At 39.2% G+C, this 25,941-nt stretch overlaps 1 protein-coding gene across 7 annotated transcripts; it reads right to left on the reverse strand.

Moving 5' to 3' along the window:
* Nucleotides 1–344: 344 nt before the first annotated feature.
* Nucleotides 345–25,100, reverse strand: ZHX1 (zinc fingers and homeoboxes 1). 7 transcript variants are annotated; one of them, XR_009331922.2, is made up of 5 exons: nt 24,674–25,100; nt 16,524–16,640; nt 4,988–7,837; nt 4,504–4,600; nt 345–2,237 (listed from the first exon to the last, which is right to left on the reverse strand). XR_009331922.2 is itself a non-coding variant. In XM_067017447.1 (5 exons), exon 4 carries the CDS (start codon nt 7,610–7,612, stop codon nt 4,991–4,993), a length of 2,622 nt encoding a protein of 873 aa, XP_066873548.1. In that variant the 5' UTR covers nt 7,613–7,837; nt 12,990–13,145; nt 16,528–16,640; nt 24,674–25,100; the 3' UTR covers nt 345–2,237; nt 4,988–4,990. The 7 variants fall into 7 exon arrangements, 5 of the variants coding, with proteins under 5 accessions (XP_066873548.1, XP_066873546.1, XP_066873545.1 ...); XR_010837484.1 differs by having other exon boundaries at nt 345–4,159; nt 4,380–4,600; XM_067017447.1 differs by lacking the exon at nt 4,504–4,600 and adding an exon at nt 12,990–13,145 and having other exon boundaries at nt 16,528–16,640.
* Between the last annotated feature and the right edge of the window lie 841 nt (nt 25,101–25,941).

The following is a 25,941-nucleotide window of genomic DNA, read 5'->3' on the forward strand; positions in this document are numbered from 1 at the left end:
TGAAAACACTATGCTAAATGAAATAATTCAGACATAAAAGGACAAGGATTGTATGATTCCACTTATTTGAAATATCAAGATTAGGCAAATTCATAGAAACAGAAAGTAGATGAAAGGTTACCAGGGGTTGTAGGGAGGGGGCAATGGAGAGTTATTGCTTAACAGTTACAGAGTTCTGTTTGGGATGATGAAAAGTTTTGGAAATAGTGGATACTGTTGCCCAACACTGTATATATAATTAATGCCATTGAACTGTACACTTAAAAATGGATATAATGGCAAATTTTGTTATATTTTACCATGATGTTTTGAAAATTCAGTTAATAAAATGAAAAAAAAATCACTGAAAACTACTAATCACTGCCGACTTTTATTTTGTATTCAAGGACACAGTTAACCAGGAGAAGAGGGTTCTTTGCTCTGTCAAATAAATATATTTAAAAGCTAGCAAACATCAGAGCAGATTTAAGTGTCAAGTCTTAAGAGACTGGGGGAAAATTACTAATAGTTATTTACAGCTATACAAAGTTAACATATTGCAAGGGAAACATAATATAAATATATTCGAAGGTTTCATTTCCAATACTTGACATTTCAAATTTTGAAAACATTAAAATTATTGTCAAACAAAACTCAGACCACATTAGCAATGATTTAAAAAAGGGAGCAATTTAATCATTATAATACAGAGTGCTTTAAGAAGTTTTTAAACGTGTAAAAGAAAGAACAGTTTAGTGCATTAAATCGTTACTGTCTTTACATTGCTTCTCTTAAAAAAAGTTAACAGTAGTATGAAAAAGCCACCCACAAAGCCAGCTGTTTGAATGAAGAAATAAGCTAAATTGCAGCATTTTGGAATTACTAATAAAGCTATAGTTAAAAAATGAAAAGTTTATAAAAATGAGAGCAGCATGCATAGTCAAGGCTTTTTCATAACATTTTCATTAGATGACAAACATTTAGGTAAAAACAAGAGCTTAATATTTATTATTCATTAAATTAGATAAAATAAACTGGCCAAGCCCACTACATCTGGTCATTCAGAAAAACATTTAAAAATCCAAAGCTAATGAAACTGAACATTTCTTCTATGAAGAAAGCACATTTTGAAAAATGGTCCTATAGTCACAAAGGAAAGGGTCCTTCTCAACACAAATGAACAGCACCGGTCTTTACAAAGTTTGAGTTAGGAGGAACTTTCAGTCTCCTGAAATGGCAAGAGTTAACAGTGAACACTGCCATGTTCATAAGTGAAAAGCTAAGTTTTAACTCATTCTGATCAGTTCAGAATTTTTTTCTTTATTCATTGAAGTTGTTACACAAAGTAGAATTTCACCAAAAGATAATTCTTGAAAATTCTGATCTGACACCTGTACAAAATTTCTGATTTCTATACGATTGTAAGAAAACACTAAGTTAATATTTACTACATGGTTCTTTTTCACATTTTTGGTACAATATTTATTTCAGAGTTTCACCCTATCCAAATTTCTTATGCCAGTTTCTTTCCCTTCTTCAGTACTGATTATGTTCGGTTTAAGAAAAAGCTAATTCAGTTTCTAATGAAAAAAACTAACAGAGTATTACAAGTAGTACTAGTGGTATCCATGAATGTGTTCAATGAAAGATCCAATCATTAAGCGCCAAGGATACCACAAAACCTTCTTGCTCCAATATGTCCACAGCCTGTTTTTCACTTACGTTGAAATTACATAAACCCATGCACAACTCCTTAATCTTAGTGCAGGGCCTGAGAAATGAGACATAGAAATAAATCAGATTTTTCTTTTTCCTGCTTCAAACAAGTTTTACTCTGTAAAACGTTTGGTCACTCAAAGCTATAATCTTAATCATATATCAAAGAATACAGGCAATAAGGCCCATCTTACGAGACATACGGTATTAAGCTGAACAGAATATGAGGACAAGCTCTAGTGGTCATTAAACCCCCTCAGAAAGTCTAAGAATCAGAATGTCTCCATCATAGCAGAATAAAAATGTACTGCATTGAAATGTGACTTCTTACAAGTGTCCTGTGTGCGCTGCAGGACTTCTGCCATCTGCAGCAGTTTAACTTTGACACAACATTGAGTCCCACTGTTTTGGGGTATTGGATCCTATTTTTTGAGATTGTGTATGCCCCCAAACGTTTTCAGTGTCATCAAAGATTGGGCCCATTCACAGTAAACCAGACATCTGGAGTTGAAGAACTGATTCTCCTCCAACGTTTTAGGCAGCTATAAAAGAAAAACATAATAAAAAACTAAAATTTTAAAGATAACCATATTTTAACATTTACCACTTTTAGGAAAAAAAAAAACGATTAAAATACATACATCCTCTGTATTCACTTATTAATCCTGAGATCACTTGCCATATGTATCTTGTGTAATGCAGATTTTGGGTGCAACTCCAGTGTATATGTTCTGCATATACCAGATTTGCTTATAGACATTTTTTACCTACATGTAATAATTTATAAAAAAATATTAGTAGGAAGTATATATTTCGTTGTATTCATAATAGACTATGACATCTAAAGACTTGTATTTTTTTCTATTTATATACGGGGCTAGCTTGTGCAAAAGACATGTGTTTATCACTTTTTTGCAGTAACTATTTTGGAAAGGTTTTGGTTACTTTTTTTTGGTAAATTAAACCATATCTAAATGAAGAAGTAACTATTTAGAGGAAATTTACAGTGAATCCTTTTATAAGATGAAAAATTATTTTGTTAAGCCAATGATAACTTGCTAATTAATGGGTTTTATCATTTTAGACTTTTGCATATTTTAAAATTAGAGCATGCCAATATAGGTACCACAAAAGTACATGTATAACATATATGACACAATTTTTGAAAAACCATGCATGGCTTTGTGTGAATTTTCTGACCCTAGTGTCCATTAGCGTACTGATATATAACTTACGAATTATCCACACAAACTTAAAGTAAGGTCAAAGTAAGCTGTACAACAAAGTTCACATTATTTTTAGAATGAGATTACAACTTCCTCCAAAATCACTGCAGAGGTTACTACTACAACAACGACAACAATTCACTGCAGCAACAAATTTGTTGATTCAGTCTTGGCCGAGTGCACATTCTTGTGTTTAGAGCAACAACAACAAAAAAACCTGTAAAAAATATTTTCTGCATCTGGGTCAGAAGAAAGCCTGTCCTGAAGATTTCTGACATAAGGAAATGGAGGGCTGCGTTTCAGGATAAAGCCGTACAAGACTGTTTAACTTCTTGTGACTCACAAGGATACATTATGCTCTATAACCTGGAGATTCATTCTAAAATAGGTGCATTTTTAGTCTCATCTGATTTTCTGCCTGAAAACAAAAAACCTGGTACTGAAAAGAATATCTGGAAAAAAAGAATAGCTTGCTTACTGCCAAGCAATTAGTGCCTGGTACATATTAAGCTCTCTATAAATAATCGTTAAAACAAAATAAATAAAACCAGGGAGGGAGGCACGGGGGAATTAAAGAAATTCTGTGCAGAATAAGAGAGCATAAAAGGAGCAGATGGGGTAGGGATGCAAAAAGCTATGGAAGTAAGTATAATAAATATGCTCACATGATGAGGGTCTAAGCCTCTTTTCCCCCCCTGCTGTTTGAGAACACTGCAGTGATTTCTGACAACAAGGTGCTTTTGGACTACTGATGGACAGATACAAACACTTGATGACAACTGCACTGTTTTTTAAAAAAAGTACAGTCTTATCCTAGAACACTCCAAAACAGAGAGTAGAAAAGAAGCAAACTATGCTACTGAATTCCAGAAGTATTAAGAATTCAAGTTCTAACTCCAAATCAGGTATCTGGATTTGCAACTACAGTGAAATTTTAATTAATGCAATCTATTAAAAGAATTAAGAGTTAAGGAACATGCCAAACCTTTCAAATTTAAAGCATATATACTTGCACTTTTATGCCTACAGAGAGATATTTTTAACTTAATAATGTGTTTCTGCTGGTAGCAGGTTTGTTTTATATCAAATAAGGAAAAGACATTTTAGGCAATTGAGTTAATTTAATATAAAATCTGTTATTTACCACTGATCCCTAAAACAGAAATAATTTATATCACAGTTTTCAAAGACAGATGCCACCTAAGCAAACATGAATTTATATATCGCTTAAAACAGACCTTTGGGGCTTCCCTGGTGGCGCAGTGGTTGAGAATCCGCCTGCCGATGCAGGGGACACGGGTTCGTGCCCCGGTCCGGGAAGATCCCACATGCCGCTGAGCGGCTGGGCCCGTGAGCCATGGCCGCTGAGCCTGGGCGTCCGGAGCCTGTGCTCCGCAATGGGAGAGGCCACAACAGTGAGAGGCCCGCAAAAAAAAAAAAAAAAAAAAAAAAACAGACCTTTGGCTTTTAATAGAAAAAAAATGGATAATTTTAATACTTAAAGCATTTTAAACTCTAGTTAAAAATCTAATAGTTTGGGGGGCAATACAATGAATAAAGAAAGAGAGATAGCCATTTTCACCTAGTTTCCTAAAACTGAGCAATCTTCACCCCTGTGGTAAGTCTTTCCTTCGGTATACTTTTCCCCTTCTTTTTAGTTTTCGTTTTTGAATTCTTTCCTTAAACAGGCAAAAAATGAAGCTTTAGTGAAGGAGGGTTGCAAGAAATACATTTTAGTTATCTTTAGTATGTGTGAATCCCCAACCCACCCACCAGTCTTCCTTCTTAGAGAATGGGTAACTTTCCCTTAAAACAAAGTAAAGAACATTTCACATAAAAAATAATTAAGGCAACATTAAACTCTATATAATAAACATAACCATCACAAGAATCAGACTACACATGATAATCGTATCTCTTGGCTATACTCATGGCACCTAGTCCTCTTATGAGGCATAAGAGAAACTGTTTTAGAAAAAATCCGTCAAAAGTGACGATGGCAAATACGAGGTGACTGTGCTAAATGTATGTGGTTTGGTGAGTGCACACGCAGCTTAACAACTTACATTTCAGTCATCTGATTTAGAAAGCTTCCGCTTCACATGTCGTGGGGGTTCCCAAGTGTCACTGTCATCTGTTTCTTCTTCATCCTCTTCCTGATCATCAATAACTTCATCTTCCTCCTCATTTTCCTCAAATAATTCTATACCTAACTCTGATCTTCTCTGTCTTTCAGCAAACCATTCTCTGACCTGCTCGTAGCCCATATGTGATTTGTTAACAAGTTCATCGAGGTCTTGCTCATTAAGAAATTTGTGCTTCAGGTAATAATCCTTAAGTATTGCAGTTCCAGTTTTAAATTTGATGAGGGACGGCCCCCTGTCCCAGTTGTTCATTCTCTTGCTTCCTCTGGGCCGCCCGCGAGGTCTTCCTCTTCCCCTTCCTTTGGGTCTCCCTCTCCCCCGTTTTCTAAGAGAAGACAGACCATTCATACTGCTTGAATTGGCGCTTTGATAGTAGTAGTACCATTTTAAGTTTCCATTTTTCCAAGCATAACGGGTGTCCCCAAACCAGCTAACTATGTCCGTTCTAGCAAGCCCGCTTTCTTCAGCCAACTTGTCATACTCTTCTGGCGACGGCCACTGTGTTCGGACAAATGCGCTTTTCAGCATGTGCAACTGCTCGGGTGTTTTTTTGCATATTTTGCCCGTACTCCCTGACTTAGGTGCGCTAGACTCATCTCCAGGAGAAGTTTCTCCAGTTTCTTCTTTGGAACTACCTGCATTGCTTTCCTCTATTTCTCCCTTCTCTTCCTTTAAAGCTTTTGATTTCTTCTTCTCTGCAAACCAAGCATCAATTTCCCTTCTGGTAAGTTTGGTTTGCGCTCTTAACCTATTTAATTCTTCTTCTGTAAGTACGGAGCTGTTGAGAAAACTTGCCTGTAGGGCACGAAGCTGCTCTGCCGTCTTCTCTTTAAACTTTTGGGGAGTAAAGTCTGGAAAAGGATTCCAGGATTGTTTCTGCTGTGAAGTTACAACAGTTGGGGATTCCGTGGTTTCATCACTGGAGTCTATGATAATAGTGGCGGAGGAATCATTGTTGAGATGTGAGCACTGATTACTCTTTGAATTTCTCTGGTTGTACCTTGTGTCACTAAACCATTTTTTAATCTCTCCTTTTGTTAGCCCTGTGATTTTCATAAGTCTGATAATTTCGGAATCATGGGGAAACTGATTCTTTAGGTAGCTAACTTTTAATTCTGCCAGTTGCTCTTTAGTCTTTTTTGCCCGAACGCCGAACGCATCAGGGTTCGCCACTGCGGTCTCATTTTTTACAAGCTGAGAGGATGGCGCTCCTGATGTTGCTGGCTTGGTCTCTGCAGGAGGCTGAGCGGCCGGGAGCTGACTTTTCTGTGCGTTTGTTTGATTTGGAACCCCTGCCACTGTCAAGGCTATGGGTGCTGCTACTGGCAAGGAATTCGTGCCAGCCACTTGGGTAAGGACCAGACCTGGCTGGCCAACTATTTGGCATGTCTGTAAGATGGATGGCAAACCATTACTCCCTGTGGAAATGTGGGTGGGGATGACAGTTATGGTCTGAGGTACAGTGTGGACTGTTCCGTTGAATTGTTTTCTTCTCGCCTCCTCTACTTCCTCGGGAGTCCAGCTAACGCCATGTTTTAGACGTTGGGCTGAAAACCATATCTTGATCTGTTCCTCTGTATATTTTGCTTGGGCAGAAAGAACAGTAATTTCTGACATTGTTGGATAAGGGAATTTGTTGTAGGTGTTAAGCAAAAGGGGGTTGTTATCCAATGCAGCATTGTAGGTAGGAATGCTGTTAACAGGGATGAGGACTTTGGGAATCAAACTGGAATTCTGCTGAGCTGACACAGCAGTGATAACCTGTGCTAACCCAGGAAGAACTGCTGCCGGCGTCACAACTGTGCTGGCAGTATTTGGATGTATTCTGTTTACAATGGAAGTACTTGTATTTGATTCAGAAGCTGAAGAACTTGGATTTTCCACAGTTCCTTCACGGTCTGGTTTGATTTCATTCTCTTTCTCTTCCAGAACGTCCTCAACTGAATTATGATGAACTGTAATCCGTTTGTTCTCCACTTTATTTTTCATCATTTTCATGATAGGAGTTTTACTGATAGATATTCCCGAAGAAGAAACTTCTGTCGATTCAGCTTGCTCTGAATTCTCCTCTTTAACAAAACTACCATCAAAAGTCAGATCATTTATTGTTTGTTCAAAGATTGTCTGGTTATTTCGTTTCACCATAGTCAACTTGAAGTTTTCTTCTCCTGGGTGATATTTCAGATTATGCTCGGAAAGTGCATCATACCTTTTGGTAAGAAAATTGCATTCGACACAAACATAGGATGAATTTAGCACTACGTTGGGATGTTCTGAATCCACATGAAAAGTAAACATATTTAGATCTGGAGTTTGAAAAGTACAATATTTACATTCATAGCCGCCTTCCACTTTTTTATTTTGCTGATTGTCAGAGTCCACGGATTCATGAACTTCTTCATCACTTGAGATACTCTCTGTTCTGGTGTTTTCTACAGGTGTAAGTACAGGAGGACCTTCATCCAAGTCTGATATCAACTCGAGGTCTGGGTCCTGTTCACTGGCGAGGACCATGCAGGGTGTTGTGGATTTCCGCCTGCTTGCCATTCTGATGTTCTGGGGGAGATCTCAGTGGTGATTCAAAAGCATTGGGGCTTAAAACTGTTCAGTACTCTTCATTTGAAAACAATGGCTTTTGGTTCTTCAAGTCTGTCTTTGTGCTCAACAAGTCTCATTAGCAGCTTTTTCATGGTGCTATCAAGTAAAGAGCTTATGGTTGGCAAATAAAATACTGCTGAACTGCTGAAATTTTTGAAGCACAACTCCAATCACCTACATTAAGATAAATTAAAAAATGTTTTTAAATGAGTGATTATGATCTATTAAACAAATGACAGTTATATTTCACTTACATGAAGTTGTGGGAGAGCTCAGTTATAAAGATGTAGAATAAGACCAGACCAGGAAAAAAGTCCTCTAAGGGTCAAAATAGATGTCTCCAGGCCAACTCACTGAAGGTCATGTACTGTACCTCATGGGTCAGCCCACGGGCTTGTTTATTTGGATTTTTCAGCTAGCCAGCTATAGATTGAAAGGGAAGGGGGAAAAAGAGTCTGCTTCGGCAGGCATACTAATATCAATGTGAAATGATAATATGTTAACAGGGGAGGAACTTTAAAACTATAAAAGCAGCCACAGATACTCAAGACTATGACCACTAAGTGCATAAGAAATCCAATCCATCAGTTATGCCCACTTCTTCCTCCTGGTCTGTCTTATCCCCAAAGCACGCCCAAGTATGGCAAAAGCAACAAAGGCAGAATATAAATGATCAAAGTTTCAGAAACATCATCTTAATCATTCTCCACAATGCTATCAAAATTGGTAAAACATATCTACTCATACCAGTCTTTTGACTTAAAGCTTATGATGGGTCCCCAGTGCTGAAAGAATGAAGTTCAAACTCCTTAAGCCACATGTAGTTCCCTTCACATCCTGGCTGCAACCTCAATTTCCTACCATCTCCCTCCTGACTCCTATTTCCTTATGCTTTAGGCACAGAGCAAAAACGATTGCTATTCTAGGGACTCTCAGTGCAGGCCATTCCTTGAGCCAGGACACTTGTTTGTGCGCTGGGTGTGACGACCTCTCTATAGATCTGCCTGATAGATCACCTTCTCCCCTTAGCTCGGCCCAGCATCCTCCCTGGTTTATTTTCCAGTCTAGCACTTACCATATTGTACCAGAGGAATGTTACACTTCTGTCCCGAAACCTCCAGTTTCCTTATTCATTTTTTCCTTCTTTTTTAAAGTAATAGCTTTTTTGAGACATAGCAAAGCTCCTGAAACTCTGGATGGAGGCAATTTCCTTTATGTCTTCAATCTAAGCTCTCCCAGCTGAGCTGTCTTGGCTGACTTCTCATACATTTCTATATCTCCTTTTGCATACAGAAGCCTGGAAGTAGAGACTCACTAAATGCTTATTAACATGACCTAGGGAGTTCCCTGGTGGTCTAGTGGTTAGGATTCAGGCTTTCACTGTTGTGCCCCAGGGTTCAACCCCTGGTTGGAGAACTAAGATTCCCCCCACCACACACACACAAAAACTACTTCCAACCTGAACTAGAATGAATAGAAAAAGAGTCCTGTAAAATTCAAAATGCCCTAAGGGCATCACCATGGAAAACTGGGCTGAAATTCACAAGAATGACCTTGAATCATCAAGAAAAGGTGAATTATGTTCATACAAATACATTTTAATACTTTTGCACCCAAAATAGTTAAAATACAATTTTGATGCTAAATCAATGTTGGTGTGCTTCTAAATCCTAAACCAAATGAAAATGAATACAGTAAGTGGTATCACTTATTTTGTGCCACAAATTGGAACTATTTTCATTTACTAGCATAATCCTTGTCCTAGCTGAACTGAGGAGAAAACGTTTATTTCAAAGATTAGAGCAAAACTAGGTCTCCATGACTCAGTAAAGGGAGAAACATTTTTAGGAAACAGAGCTGTCCAAAGAGAGAATGTCTTGCATTTGAAGGTGGTAAGATTCTCCTCACTGGGATTATTCAAATATATACTACATATGCATTTGATGGATCCAAGCAACAGGTGGAAAGCTGGACCAAAAGTCAGACTAAATGTCCTGATTTCCCATATTACAAAATAAAGAGCATCGGCTTAGTAATAATAATGGTAGCAACAGTCCAAACCCCACTCTCAAAAGTGTCAGTGTTTTTTTTCTATAAAAAAATCTTTGATTTCTAAGGGAACATAAAGAAATCACTGAAATTTAAAATGATTTCTTAACTAAATGTTATAAACTAAGATAATACCATCTCTCCTACTTAATTCAATAGGGAACATCACTGTTTTGATCATTTTTTCCTCATTAGAAACAGGGAATTCCTCAAATAAGACTTTAAGCAGAAGAGTAACAAATGAGCAGCACCCACATTTTTGACAGTGAAGGAGAATTGCTGAAAGGCAGGGGAGTAAGCTATTTTGTGACTGTTATTCTCATAGAATCTTAGATTATATTTAGTTAGGGAAGTCAAAGATAGAGGGGTTTTTCTTGAAACTACATTTCCTGAAAGTGGTGGTTTTCAAACTTTTTGTTGTAAGCAGGAGAGCCCTTTCTTCAAACAAAATTCTATGAGAAGCCCAAGTGCAAAACTGATTAAAGAATTTAGCCACTGGTCAGAGAAGTATAGAAGCTAAACTACTTCCTGACCCCATCCCACGGACCCCACAATCCGTACTTCCACCTCTGATGGGTTCTGAGATGTGTCTGAAGCTTTTGCCTTAAAAACGTAAATACTTTCATCAAAAATCCTCAGCTTGCCAGTGCTAAGTGAAATTTGAAAGCTAAAGTGAATTTAATGTGTACTTTCAGGTTGTTTCACTCTAAAAGGCAGGCCTGGAGCACCCAGGAGTAGAACAGAGTAACCCATACTAATAAAAAGATACAGAAGAGAAACCTGAGGAGCTAAGATCCCTTTATTATTCTGGTTCTCTAGCTCTTGGGTTAAACTTCTTACTTTTTACCCTATCTAGTATAAAAATCGGAATATGCTACGAAATTATTACTTTTATTTCTTTTCCTTATAGTTCACTAGCTCAGAATGGTCAGTTTGTAAAAACTGAAATAGATATAAAATTTTAAAAGCTTAAATATTTTTTGCTAAAGTCATGAAAATTACAAAATATTCATATATTATTATCTAATAATATATATACACAATTGTGCTTTTTCCTTTGAAAGCACTGGTCTTTGAAAAGAATTTGAAAATTTTAAATTATAAATTAAATTTATTTAAATTAAATATTTTAAATTAAATTATAATTTTAAAATTATAATTAAATTTAAATAAGCTACTTAAAAGAAAGGCTTAAAAAAATCTTCAGTAATGCAAAAGACTAAAAATCTGATTATTTTGAATAGCCTAGGTTGCCTCAACCTGGATTACTTCTATACTCAACTACATAGACCTGAGAAATACTCTTTCCTCTTCACTTCTAAAACTGTTTGCTCATATTTTGCTAACAAACCCAGAGTCAATATATTATTTAACATATTTCCAAAGGGAGACTAAGAGTTCCCAAAAGAGTCTCAAGATTTGGTCCAATGGCTCAATTCTATTATTATGATATAACCCAAAAATAAATCAAAGCACAAACAAGGGCATCCTCGTGGTCCTTATTATAAAGTCATGATTTGGGGGGGAAGCAGGGACCTCAGTACAATCATCCCATTTTTTATGGAAGAAGAAACCCAGGTCCAGGGGGATAAGTTCACAGAGGCTTTGTGGTATAGGGTAAATCCACAGGTTTTAGAGTCTCCTCTGTCACCTAATAGTTAGGTGACTGGAAAAGTTACCCAATATCAACCTCATATCAACCTCAGTTTTCTCACCTATAAAACCAAAACTCTTCAGTTCAACAAATCCACTGAACAACTATTTGTTGAAGGTCAACCATGTGCCAGGCACTGTGTTGGGCACTTGGATTACAGCAGTGACCAGGACAGATCATCTCTGGTCTGCCAGGTTCTAGCAGTTGAGCAAGGAAAACAGGCAGTAAACAATTACTTAGACTAACTATGATCAATGCAATGAGAGAGGAAGTATCAGGAACTATATAAGCACATTACAGGAGGCTTCTAGAAAAGAAGCAGAGAAGGCTGCCCTGGAGAAAATAAGAATACTGGTATCCTACCTCAGAGGCTGATCAAATAAAAATGCTTCACACACTGATATACAGTAGGTGCCTAATTAATGCTTTTTCCCCAGTCCCTAAAAAATTCTTTGGGAATGAATAAATACCATTTATTTACTAGTATTCTCTTTCTTCCTATCTCTCAAGCAACATAATTCGCTGACAAGGCACACAAGTTGAATGAAAAAGCAAAAGGGGTTAAAAATACAGAATAGGGGCTTCCCTGGTGGCGCAGTGGTTGAGAGTCCGCCTGCCGATGCAGGGCACACGGGTTCGTGCCCCGGTCCGGGAAGATCCCACATGCCGTGGAGCGGCTGGGCCCGTGAGCCATGGCCGCTGAGCCTGCGCGTCCGGAGCCTGTGCTCCACAACGGGAGAGGCCACAACAGTGAGAGGCCCGCGTACCGCAAAAAAAAAAAAAAAAAAAAAAAAAATCTGAAAAAAAAATACAGAATAAGAATTTCCATGGTGTGGTTTCAATTCATCTCCTTTCGTCATTACAGTGCAGTGGAGCTGAGACAGGAAAACTGCCATATAGAAATTGCTATTAGCTGACAGGCATCTCATCCTCCCTTTGAAAGTCAACTCAAAAAAGCTTAAAATCAATTTGCAGAAGCTTGCACTATTTACCTATAAAAGACGGTTAAGAGTTCAGTTGCACAACTGAAGAGCTAGGTGGCTTTGCAGTTAAAACATAATTAAAGTGAAGTCTGTTAATCGAAGAAAAAATTATGCTCTAAATGCATCCAGCACTGTAAATATAATTATGTTTGAATGCTATTTTCAGTTAATCTTTCAGTAGAGAAATACGTTAAAAAAATAAATGATCAAATCCATTACACTGCCATTAAAAATGATATTCAAAAAAGTAATTAAGGAATATGGTAAAGTATCCATTTACTGTTAAATTTTTTAAAAATCAGAACAAAATTTGTATATTGATTATAAAATAACTATGGGAAAATATGTATGCATGTAGACAAAGAAGAGATGAGAACATAAAAAATGAAATTTTCACATGAGATTATAGGTGAAATTTTTTTATGTGTGGTATTTACAAGTTTTCTTGAATATTGTTATGACGTTGCTTTACTGTAAATACAACAAACAATAGTTTCAAGGCCTTAAAACTGCAAATAGACTAAAATATTTCTATGGTCATTTGTCTCAAGCTGGAAACAAAGCTTACTTTCTATTTTTAAAGCAAAAACATGTGCTACATAAAGGTTTTTTCAGGAGGAAGAAGAATCTGAGTACGTACAGCATTCAGGGGTATTCCAGACATCTTTGGGGGCTACTGCCCCACAGTAGAGAAGTCAGGCTGGTTCTAAGAGCCCACAAGACCACACATAATCTCCAGGGTGTAGATCTAGGCCAAGCCTATTTCCATGGTTCTATCTGTGCACTGGTTCTTCTCCTGAAGGTAGGATGCTCCTTAATCAATTCATGATTCTTAACTCATGAAAATAATTACATGAAATTTTCTCTGCAGAAAAGCATTTAGTGAAAGCAAAATTTATTTCATCACAGAATAAAAATCTGGAGCAGTTCTAAAAGTAGTTCTTACATGGTCAGAGAGAATGTATGTTTAGCTCTCCACTATATTCCCAGGGCCAAACACAGTACCTATTAAGGCCCCAATAATATTTGCTGGGGAAAAAAAAAGCTTTAAAATATATGTGTATTGTGTATTATAACATACATTCTACTTCATTAAGCACTCATTTACAGAGGAGCTATAAAGAACAACTGTGCTCGCTTTACAGTACTTTCACTGGTAAAGTCCTTACTAATAAAATTACCTTAGTCACTAGAATATGAAAACATACTCAAATATAAAACACTCTATTTATTAAAACATAGCAATGGATATTCAACAAATATTTACCAATATCTATAATTCTATCATAACAAAGCAGTTTTATGTGTGAATAGTGTATATCTAAATTTGTAGACTATATAAAAATGAAACAAGGATGATAAATTCATTCAAAGAATTGGTCCTGCAGTAGAATTCAGAAGAAAAGGCACAGTTCTTATAAAGATAGCAAATGCAAATTTGAACTTAGAATCATTATTTCTCTATAAGAGAAAACTATATTTTAATGATATTCTATATTTTTAAAGAGATTTAAAAACAGGTTCTCAATGTAATACACTATAAAAAGTTAGTGGATTGTTTCAAATTCTATGCTTAGCTCTAAAAAAAAAGTCTAAAAAATTTTATAACTAAGTAGGGCCGTAGCTACACTGAATTTCCAAGCCTCTATTTTTCTGGCTGTCTTGTACTTTAAATTAAATGATTAACAGTTTATTGGCCTAGTTAGCCACAAAGTCATGTTATTTTGGTAAGATTTTATGCGAATAAAAACAAACTTTGTTTTTAGGCCAATTCTGGGTCAAATAAGAACATTTAGAAGATAACTATGATTTTTAAGTACTGTGTTAATTTTGACCTAGTACCAACTAAGTAAAACTGTTCTTAGGACAACTAAAATATACAAACTAAGAATCCTTTGAAATGTGTATTTATACATATACTGAGAACTTTTAGGACTCTATTCTATTTAGTTTCACTTCTCCCTCTCTGAGTCAGAGTTTTGTTTAGCCAGCTGAAAATACTTATTTTTACATGTTTGTATTCAAACTAAAAGTTACAAATCCACCCAAATCACCGAATGCCTGAAATAATAGTAGGAACAAAGAATAATGGACTCAAATTAAAACAAAGGCTATCTACCATGTTTTTTTTTTAAATAAAGGTGTCCAAGAGGATACTTTTTTTTAATTAAAAAATTTTTCTTTGCCACACTTGAGGCATTTTTCAAAGCCAAAATATAAAAATATTTAGAAACAAGAGTCAAGTTCTCAAAAAAAAATTAAATGAGCGATTTGTCAACCCAAATTTGTACCCACAACAAACGTTTGTAAAAATTACTGTAACCTAGAATTATTACCTAAGAGATAAATCTCAAGCAAATTGCCAAAATGGTCTCAAGATAATAAAAATTCAAGTATCAAGGTGAATACAGACAGGAGTGAATGTGATCCAAGTAATAGCATCTAAGAAACTGTGGCCAAAGATTATCTAATTTCAGAAGATCCCTTTGCTAATGCTAATTAAGGCTTAAAGGGTTAGAAACTCTATCCTCTCTACCTGTTTTTTTTCTACCCGAAAAAGCCAACTTTAATGCTGCTAAAGATTAAAAGAAGAATCTAAGCTGGACAGATTTCTCCTGATAAGCTCTGACCCCAGATCTGAGGAGTGAAATATCTTTTTGAATGGTCTCTAGGACACTAATATCCTGGTGTTCTACCTTCTGCTGGCATGTAGGTCGGTATGTAACATAATGAGAGTGATATACAAACTAGCCTTATAATAAAATCTCCTGTCTTTACTATTCAAGTTTGTGAATAGGATCCGAAAGTAATTTTCGGCTGAAAATAATTTTCCCCTACTTTTCTCAAGGAAGTGTATTAAATCTTTCACAGACAATCTAACACAAGAATGCTATCCTTGATTCTAAGTGAGATTATCATTGAAAGGCTGAAAAGCCATTCATCTGTCCATTATCTTCCCCATTTATAAAACAAAGTAACTGTTACCTATTTCACCCAGGATATAATCATTCAATTTTTAAAAATACTTTGAAGGGGGCTTCCCTGGTGGCGCAGTGGTTAAGAATCTGCCTGCCAATGCAGACGACACGGGTTTGAGCCCTGGTCCAGGAAGATCCCACATTCTGCGGAGCAACTAAGCCCGTGCGCAACAACTACTGAGGCTGCGCTCTAGAGCCTGCAAGCCACAACTACTGAGCCTGCGTGCTACAACTACTGAAGCCCGCGCGCCTAGAGCCTGTGCTCTGCAACAAGAGAAGCCACCGCAATGAGAAGCCCGTGCAGAGCAATGAACAGTAGCCCCCGCTTGCCGCAACTAGAGAAAGCCCACACGCAGCAGCTGAGACCCAACGCAGCCAAAAATAAATAAAATTAATTAATTAATTAATTTAAAAATACTTTGAAGGATAATAGTAATTAGTATTGGTAATGTCGACTTGTAAGAACACAAAAACTGAAAATGAACCACCACATTAATGGTTATGGAATCTTTCCTAGTACTTTCTGGATACAATAACAATTGGAGTAAATAAATATTTCCAACAGTATAGTATGTAATATAATGCTTCTTATAAAAGCCAACTTATATCAGGTAAATATAAAAGTAATTAAGTACAAATATATTCAAATATTTAAATAGTGGTATGCTTAACCTAAATCAAAGTATTTAATTATTAATATATTTAATTTTATAATTGTAATTAACTATTATTAGAGGACTGTATACTGAAAACATATTTTCGGAAGTTGTTCTTGTAAGTCTTGAAGCATTTTTCTGGATATAGGCGAAAGAATAGTAAAATTTCTAGGTCAATTTCCCCACAGAAAAGGTCTCTACTCATGACCTTCATTTGTCTGGTTCACCACTATTACCACAGCACCTGGTACAGTGCCTGATACACAGTGGATGTCAGCAAATGTATTGAATAGATTGAAAAATCAATTCTAAATATACCACATAGATTTATTATGAAGTGTGATGCTGTTTCCTTTGAAATTAAAGCAGACAATACTTCTGTATTTTTTAAGTTTGAAAGTACATTTACTGAAAAAGAGTTAAGAATATATCAGCTGCTTTTTAAAAGAAAGCTTTTAAAACTTTAGCCAAATATAGTATCACTATATTAAGTGAGCACATTCAGTATCTGAGTTTTTACCAAAACGATGAAACACATACTTGCCATAGCTTCCTCCGCATTCTGTTCTTTGACACAGAAGGGTGTCCCTTCAAATTAGGAGATGTTTAGCTCAGGCCATCATTACCAACAGGTCCAAAGTACCTATCTGCCATCTCCTACAAAAAAAGTAATATCGCTTTATTATTCTACATATGATTCAGTCTTATTCGGAAACTTTAAGCTTATGCCTTGGCTTTTTAAAAATAAATGTAATTTTAAAAAAATTTCATTTCCCCACAGAACTTTTAAAAGAATCATCGAAATGCCAAACTCAGTCTTAGTAAGAAATTCAAAACTGAAAACTACACTTCAAAATATCTTTATATTTTATAAAACAACCAAGTCACTATTGTACTATTTTCAAAAACAGTTTTCAAAAGGTGAATATATGCAGTCTACAATATGAAAGCTGAGATGAAGAAATTGGGGATTGTAAAAAATTAGTACACAAAAGTTATGATAGACAACTTAGTGAAACTAAGAGTTGGGAGGAGGTGAGTGTTTGTATGTTTACATGTAAGCCTACTGATATTTGTACCCTAATTTACTACGTATTAATTGGAATGAAGTGGATCATTGATGCTGGGGACATGCCAAGACTACTTAAATAAATTAGTGGTATTCTACCCCTAAACATATGGTATATCTAATAGAATGACTGGTGGTTATTTCATTTTTGCAAGAAAGCTACTACTAAATAGTTTTTCAATCAGTGCATGGTGCAGCATTAGATGGTACAAAATCAAGAAAACTGAAAATTCTCTGAAAACTCAGATTTGTGTCTAAAAATGTTGTGGTATATTATTCACAGTTGTTAAACCCGTCAGGAAAATTAAGTAAAAACTATAATTGTTTGTCTTATTAAATAAAAGTAAATAATGCTTTTGAAGGGTTGAAGCATTTTTGTTATTGTTCTTTAAGCACTGAAACTCTGAAAACCATAGTGAATGAATATTAAGGAAGATGATTTCCCTCAGTACCTTATCCTTTGATTCCTGCTATTATTACATACAACTTTATGAAGAAGTTTGTTAAAAGTTGTCTGGGAACTTCCCTGGTGGCGCAGTGGTTAAGAATCCACCTGCCAATGCAGGGGACAGGGGCTTGATCCCTGGTCCGACAGGATCCCACATGCCGTGGAGCAACTTAAGCCCGTGCTCCACAACTACTGAGCCTGCGCCCTAGAGCCCGCGAGCCACAACTACTGAGCCCATGTGCTGCAACTGCCGAAGCCCGCGCGCCTAGAGTCTGTGCTCCGCAACAAGAGAAGTCACCGCAATGAGAAGCCCGCGCACCGCAACAAAGAGTAGCCCCGGCTCGCCGCAACTAGAGAAAGCCCGCACGCAGCAACGAAGACCCAACGCAGCCAAAAGTTAAAAAAAAAACACAAAACTTGGCTGGGCTTGGACTCTACTTGGTTGTGGGGGTTGGTGAAAAAAGAACAATCTCACTGTATAACGATGATAAGATTATTTATATCAGCAGTTTGTGAGTTCTATGAAACACCCCTTAAAACGTGTCATAGGGCTTCCCTAGTTGCGCAGTGGTTGAGAGTCCGCCTGCCGATGCAGGGGACACAGGTTTGTGCCCCGTTCCGGGAGTATCCCACATGCTGCGGAGCGGCTGGGCCCGTGAGCCATGGCCGCTGAGCCTGCGTGTCCGGAGCCTGTGCTCCGCAAGGGAGAGGCCACGACAGTGAGAGGCCCGCGTACCGCAAAAAAAAAAAAAAAAACCGAAACAACAAAAACACGTGTCATATATTAGTGATTCATCCTGAAGCTAAGGTCAGAGAAACTATGTGCATGTTGGGATGGGTGTTGGAGTGCATGTTGATTAATGTCTACCTGCTAGAGCCAGCGTATTCTAGCATTGCTTATGAAGAGCCCACTTAAATCGAGAAATCATGTAAATATACCAGTCCTTCAGTAAAATACTTGTAGGGTAAGTTAAAGCTTAGGCTGAATAATTACACTATTTTCATGAAAAGCAAAAGAGCATTTTCTTGGTAGGCCCAGTGGAGCATCCTGTTCTGTCTGCAGCCTGGGATTCTACAATTTCATTTCCTGGTATCTCCTTGTTCAGACACTCCTTAGCCATCCATCTACAAGATGTGGACTAGAAGAGAGGATAGGAAACAGCTGCCAAAGCGGGGAGGTTATTTTTCAAAATGAATTATTAATATTATAGGAAAATGGTAACCTATTTGAATCCATTCTTAAATCACACAGTAATTGCAAGATGTTTTACTGAACCAGAGTCTCTGAGAAGAGCTGCCAAGACATGCAAAGGCACAAGGCAACTAGAGGAGCAACGAATGAGTTCCTCAGTATTTCTGGATGAAAAGCATACTTGCCTGATGTTAGTTCAGTTCCTGATACTGGGAGTACTTTAGGACACCTCTCAAATTCAAAGGATCTTTTTAAAATTTAGGAATAGAGTGAACTTAGAAAATTAAATAAGTCATCTCAACCATATACATTATGTAATAAAACAGATCAGTTATTTTGGCAGTAGAGGATGGACTGGAAATAAAGATGAAGAATTTGGGTTTTGGAACCAGAGTGCATGGGTTCAAGTCCCAGCTCTGTCACTTACTAGCTGTGTGGTCCCGGATAAGCCACTTAGCCTGACTGTGCCATAGCTCCGTCATCTGTAAAATGCGGCTAATGATAGTACCTATTTAATACGGTTGCTGTAAGTACTGAAAGAAATAACACATGTAAAGTGCTTGGACTATTTCCTGGCCCATGGTAAATCTGAAATTAGATTTTTCTGACTCTTATTTAAGGTATTAACTAAGTTATACAACAAAGAAAGTCTTTGTTTAAATTTTGCTAAATGTTGAGAACTAGCATAGTGTTCTGGGTCAGTTATACTTCAAAAAACAAACAAACTCATAGAAAAAGAGATCAGATTTGTGGTTACTGAGGCAGGGTACAGGACTGGGGGGAGGGGGGATTGGATGAAGGTAGTCAAAAGGTACAAACTTGCAGTTATAAGATAAATAAGTACTAAGGATGTACTGTACAGCATGATAAATATAATTAACACTGTTCTATGTTATATACGAAAGTTGTCAAAAGACTAAATCCTAGTTCTTATCACACACACATACAATTTGCTAAATGTTGAAATATTATAAAATATTTTAGAAGTCCACAAAACAATCCATTTTATTTTCCATTTCATACCTCTGAGCATATTAAGCAATGCTAGAATAGGCTGGCTTTAGCAGGTAGACATTAATCAATCATAATTTATACCCCCCCACCCCAACATGCACAGAGTTTCTCTGACCTTAGCTTCAAGATGAATCACTAATATATGACACGTTTTAAGGGGTGTTTCATAGAGCTCACAAACTTCTGATATAAATCTTATCATAGTAATACAGTGAGTGTTTTTTTCCCAACCTCCACTCCCAGGTAGAGTCCAAGCCCAGCCATGTTTTTATTATTATTATTTTATTTATTTATTTTGGCTGCGTTGGGTCTTCGTAGCTGCGCGTGGGCTCTTCTCCGGTTGCGGTGAGGGGGGCTACTCTTCGTCGCGGTGTGTGGGCTTCTCACTGCGGTGGCTTCTCTTGTTGTGAAGCATGGGCTCTAGGTCCACGGGCTTCAGTAGTTGTGGCTTGTGGGCTCAGTAGTTGTGGCTCACGGGCTTAGTTGCTCCACGGCATGTGGGATCTTCGCGGACCAGGGCTCGAAACGGTGTCCCCTGCATTAGCAGGCGGATTCTTAACCACTGCGCCACCAGAGGCACCCCCAGAAAAGTTTTAACAAACTTCTTTCTCCCAATATCGGAAGGTAAAAGGGAATAAACTTAGTAAAGAAGAAAAACATAATTATGAGTGAAGTGCTTAGAAATATCAGAATATTCCTATGTCCTTTCATTCCTCTCAACAATCAAAAAAAGAGAAAGACCTTTAGGAGAGGGAAAAAGGGAGTCAGAAGTCCTAAGGGAAATATTAAATCACTAAAATTTAATGACAAAGTTATTTTATTTTAAATGATAAATATGTATATGCTATGTCTATCACTTTAATGGTTTATTTTTTTAGATAAGCTTTGATAATATGATTTTTTAAAAATCTAAATTTAAAACTGAAAACAAAAATCCTGTATAAAAAGCGGTTTAGGGCTTCCCTGGTGGCGCAGTGGTTGAGAGTCCGCCTGCCGATGCAGGGGACACGGGTTCGTGCCCCGGTCCGGGAAGATCCCACATGCCGCGGAGCGGCTGGGCCCGTGAGCCATGGCCGCTGAGCCTGCGAGTCTGGACCCTGTGCTCTGCAACGGGAGATGCCACAACAGTGAGGGGCCCGCGTACCACAAAAAGAAAATAATAAAATAAAATAAAATAAATAAAAAATAAAAAGTGGTTTACTCAGTTTTTACTCCCTTGAAAAAATGTCACTCTTAAACTGCTCATATATACTTGTTTTTCAAAGTATATCATCATATTTGTTTAGACCAAAGGTACATAAGACTATCTTTATACCTTTCAAATACATTATGGGATACTGATTATATAAACTGAAAAGATTAAGTACCCTTTAAGACCAAAACCTGGCAACCGACATAAAAATTTACATAAATATTTACTTTAAAAATTAACTGTATAGGGCTTCACTAGTAGCACAGTGGTTAAGAATCCGCCTGCCAATGCAGGGGACATGGGTCTGAGCCCTGGTCCGGGAAGATTCCACATGCTGCAGAGCAACTAAGCCCGTGTGCCACAACTACTGAGCCTGCACTCTAAAGTCCACGAGCCACAACTACTGAAGCCCGTGTGCCACAACTACTGAAGCCTGCGCGCCTGGAGCCTGTGCTCCGCAACAAGAGAAGCCACCACAATGAGAAGTCCTTGGCAACTAGAGAAAGCCTGCACACAGCCATGGAAGACCCAACGCAGCCAAAAAATAAATAAATAAATAAAATCTATATTTAAAAAAATTAACTGTGTAAAATACAGATCTCCAAAATGTAAATGCAAATGTATATCCTTATCAGTAATTTAATCAGCAGCTGAGTCATGCAAATCTGGTTACTCACGGACTACAACTATTAATATAACAGAGCAACAGGATACTATCATATTAGGGAAACACTGGCTATTATTCAAAGGCTAGTACCATAGTTTTTTTCCCTTCAAATAAATGTAATTTAAATTACTTTAGAAATTACATAGGATGATTTAAGAGGATTTTAAGTAAGAAAAAATTTAGACATAAAAGTGAACGTGCTATATTGGCTATTACCACAAACAGTGCAATAGATATTTCTGGACACCTCCCTGAATTGACTGAATATGATATTAGATTAAAAACTAGCTTAGGCACTGAAATTTCAACACTGTTAATATTCAAATAAATAGTCTTTTGAGCCCAAATCCACAATGCTGCAACGTACATAAAAAGGTTATTTCCTCAGTTACACTTGTAATCATTTTAGTAATTTAAAGAGTACTTCCATTTATGAGTCCCAAATATCACATTTTTGTGCCTATTTAACATTACAAGAAGGAAAATGTATAGTATATCATAACATCACCTTTCAGTCTCAATGTGAAATATAATAACAAAAGGGAGAAAATCTCCAAAATGAGCCACCTCACCTATGCTATCAAGTTCATTAATAAAATAATTGTAAAACTTTCTTTCACATTTATTGAAAAAAAGAACTTATAACACAAGTATCATTAAAGGTGAAATAATTGCTGCATCATTCATGAACTGTCCTCCAATCCAGTGAAATAATCAGCTCACTATAAGGGAGAGACATCTACTAATGAGCGCTCACCAGCACAGGCACATTTATGTTTTCAGCCTTAGCATATTTTCAAACCATCTGGCAGCAATGCCTTTCTGGTTCACCCAGCCTAATCTGGTCAGAATTGAATATAAAACTAGACCTACATGCACTTTGGAGAAACCAAAGAACAGCACACACGAATAACAATGTTCCAAACATGCAGCTCTAAACTAGTTTATACTTGAAATGTGTTTTTAAAAACATTTCTATTGAAGACGTTAAAGCTCTTTTAAAAAATACTAGAATGGTTCAAGAAATCTGTATGAATCAGAGCTGTCATCAGTTACCCAAGTCTTACTTTAATTCTTTTTTTCTCATTTTAATCCTGATCACTAAATAAAGCACTTGAAGAGATCCTTCTACAAAAAGAGTCCTTGATAAATGAAATGCTATCAATTCTATATTGAAAGGACCCAAGGTTTGACAACTTATTTTGCACAAAATTAGTCTGTTTAGCCCTAAAATGCTTAGAGTAAGAAGGGGAAAACTAAGAGGAAAAAATATTCATGAAAGCCCTTTTTCTTTTATATCCTGTTACAGCATTATTGTTTTTGGCAGCACTCACATTTCTTTTGCTTAAAATCAAGAGTCAGAATTGCTACTTAAGAAATTTTTAAAAAATCTATGGGATATGCTAGGGTCAGTATCTCTGTTAACACCAAATCCTGTTCATCCTCACCGCTGGCATAAAACCAAACAACTTTTTCAGGATAATTTTTCAGAAGCAAGGATAATTCATGTAGCACCATATAACACAAGCGAAAGCTTTCAGACAAAGACTGAGAAACAATGACCAATACGGACAAATCTTAAGGTGCACTCATGTAGGTTATGCACAAACATATACTCCAACCCAACAAATAGTCACTAGTCCTGGGATAAAGCTGCTTCTTCCTCCCTAACTGGGAACCACTCTATTTCCCAATCCTGTGATTTTCCCTTTTTTGTTATCCTCTCATCTCCAAGAGAATTGCTTCTTCCTTTCAAGTTACATGCAATCCCAACCTAAACACATTACAAATTCTCTATCAGTTAGTTTTCCTGACATTTTTTTCTCCCCACAAAGATTAGCCTCTTCTCATGTTTTTCTTTCGAGCTGGGGTGAGATGACAGAAAAGCCCTGTGGAATTCCCGCTCTGCCCAACCTCTTTCCCATATGCCTCCTCTAAACATCCCCTCTCCCGCTTCCTAATTCTCCTACCCGAGTCTCTCACTGAAACCTGCCAGAGAGCTGGATCCTGCACTAACATAAGCTAAGGATATCCAACGGAACCTTTTTCTTCTCTTTATTTTATTTTTTTCTTTCTTTCTTGTATTTTTAAAAAAATTATCTTTTTTGTTTTCCTCCTTCTTCTCCGGGGTTTTGCTTTTCCCTTACTGTTACCCACAGAGAGGTGGGGAGGGACGTACTGAAACAAAGAATTTCAAGTCCTGTTTCCTAGAACTTTGGTGTAAATACACAGGGAAAGAGCATCCGTCAGGGCTCTTCTTAGCTGCCATTAGACCCCCTTCCTCTCACAGCTCCTTCCTAGCCCTTCATTCCCTGCAAAGACCGGGAGGTTGTTCCTTTCAGGCCCTAAGGCTTGGAGCGGTCCATGGTCAGCCTCCCTCTCTCCCTCCTGAAAGGGACGGATAACATTTCCATTCTCTCTAATCAACTTCTCCCTAAGTCCCAGGCCTCCCTCAAAAGCTAATATAGTTCTTAAGGACTCAGCTCTGAGTCTCGCCCCGAAATGGGTGCCCAGCCTTCCCCGAAGAGAGGTACAGTCCTTCCCCGAAGGATCTCTCCGGGCTCCAACCAGTGCGCTCAGCTCCAGCAAGAGAATCTCTCCTGACTCTCAGGGAGACTAAGTCCCTACGAGGCCACACGCCCCCGCAGGGCAGGGCTCCCGACCTCCCCCAGGACCCTCAACAATGCTGGGGTGTTCCATGCCTGCGGCGCCTGCCCCCCTTCTAGGGAGACCCAGTACTCACTTCCTTCAACAATCCCAAGTTGCTCAGCCCTCTCGTAGGCAGGGGGGCTGAAATTTCCCCTTACAGAGCCCACCCCAGCTCCTTCCGCGGCCGCAGAGACCCCGAGAGCGCAAAGGAGGCTCAGGGTCTGTCCCCTGGCGGCGATCCCGGCCCAGGCAGGCCGGGTCCCTGCCCCTCGGACGCCCCGCGCCCGTCCGCCCGGCCACCCCCCGTGCCGAGCGCGCTTAGCTCCCCGGGATCTCTGCCCCGGGGCCGCCCTCCCCGGTCCGGCCCGCCGCGCCGGCCGCGGACTCTGCGCCGCCGGTTCCCACCCGTAGCCCCGGACGCCCTGGGCCGCTGGTCGCGGAGCCCGCTCGCGCAGCTACCTGCAGGGGCCGCCGCGCCTCTCAGAGCCCCGCCGCCGCCATCTTGCATTTCAAACCGGCTGCACTCTTCAGGGAGTCAACTCTGACCTGTGAACCCTACACCCGGAACCGCTCGGCGGGCCGGCTCACGGCTTCGGAAGCTCTGAGAACTCCGCGGAGCGTAGGGAGTCGGGGGTGGGGGTGCGAGGCGAGGCGCGCGCCCCAGCAGCCGACCGGGGGCGGGAGCTGGGGGAGGGGAAGAGCCGGCCCAGGCGGCGCCCTCCCACGCGCGCGCGCGCCCTGCGCGCGCCCCCACCCCGCTCCGCGCCTGGCTCTCCACTCCCAGACCCTCCTGCTCCCCTGGGGTTCGACCCGGTCCTTTGCAGGCCTCTGCCTCACGGCGGGAGGTAGGGAACCATCCCGCCCCTCTGTCAACAGAAGCCCCGCCCCAGTCTACGGAAGCTCCGCCTTCTGTCAACAGAAGCCCCGCCTTCTCCAGGTCTCGAAGTGGCCCCGCCCCTTGCCGGTGATAGCTCCGCCCGCTACTGGCAGAAGCCTGGTCTTCACTCAGGTCAATCCAGAAGGCACCCGGCCCTCTGTTAGTTGTGGCCCTGCCCTCTGGGCGTTCCGCCTTTCTATGTCACCGCCAGATCGTGAGAAACGCCCCTTGTCATCATAAGCCCCATTTGGCGGCAGTACAATCCAAGCCCCGCCCCTTTAGGCGGGAGACCGCCCACACTGTCAACAGAAACCTCACCTTCCTGAGACCCTTCTCGACTCTACCCCGAAGCCCCACCTCCTGTCAACTGCCGTCCCGCCTCCTCTCGCCTGCTACTCCACCAAAAGCAGCCGCTCCACTCGCTGACTGCAAAAGTTCGGTTCAACCTCACTTCGAACCGAGGTGCAAGACGGAGCCGCCCTCTGCTCCCCGAAAACCCTCCTTTTCCCCCTTACGAGTCACTCTTCTGGAGGGTTTTCTTTGCAAGCTGTGGTCTTCAAATCCAGATAGCGTCAGTGTGAACCAATCCCGCAGAGGCCAGCGAAGGACCCAGGCTTTGGGGAAAATGGCCCCTTCCCACCTCTCTCCTTCCCTCTGCAGCCCCCACCCCCATCATTTTTAAAATGGAGAAAAGTACAGACCAAAGCAAAGAGAAACGTCTCACCCTTCAAGCTACTCTGCATAGATTCACGGGCCAGGACGTGTGAGAACTCTCTGGTGCCCTGATGTTCATTCCCCGCCCCCATCCCAGTCATGGACCCTCTGTGTTTGACAACAGCGCTCCACGGAG

This window comes from Kogia breviceps, chromosome 17, assembly GCF_026419965.1.
Source record: "Kogia breviceps isolate mKogBre1 chromosome 17, mKogBre1 haplotype 1, whole genome shotgun sequence".
NCBI lineage: Eukaryota > Metazoa > Chordata > Mammalia > Artiodactyla > Physeteridae > Kogia > Kogia breviceps.

What these genes read in the sequence shown, in the direction of transcription:
- ZHX1 (XM_067017446.1), bottom strand. Translation starts at nt 7,612, where the DNA reads ATGGCAAGCAGGCGGAAATCCACAACACCCTGCATGGTCCTCGCCAGT.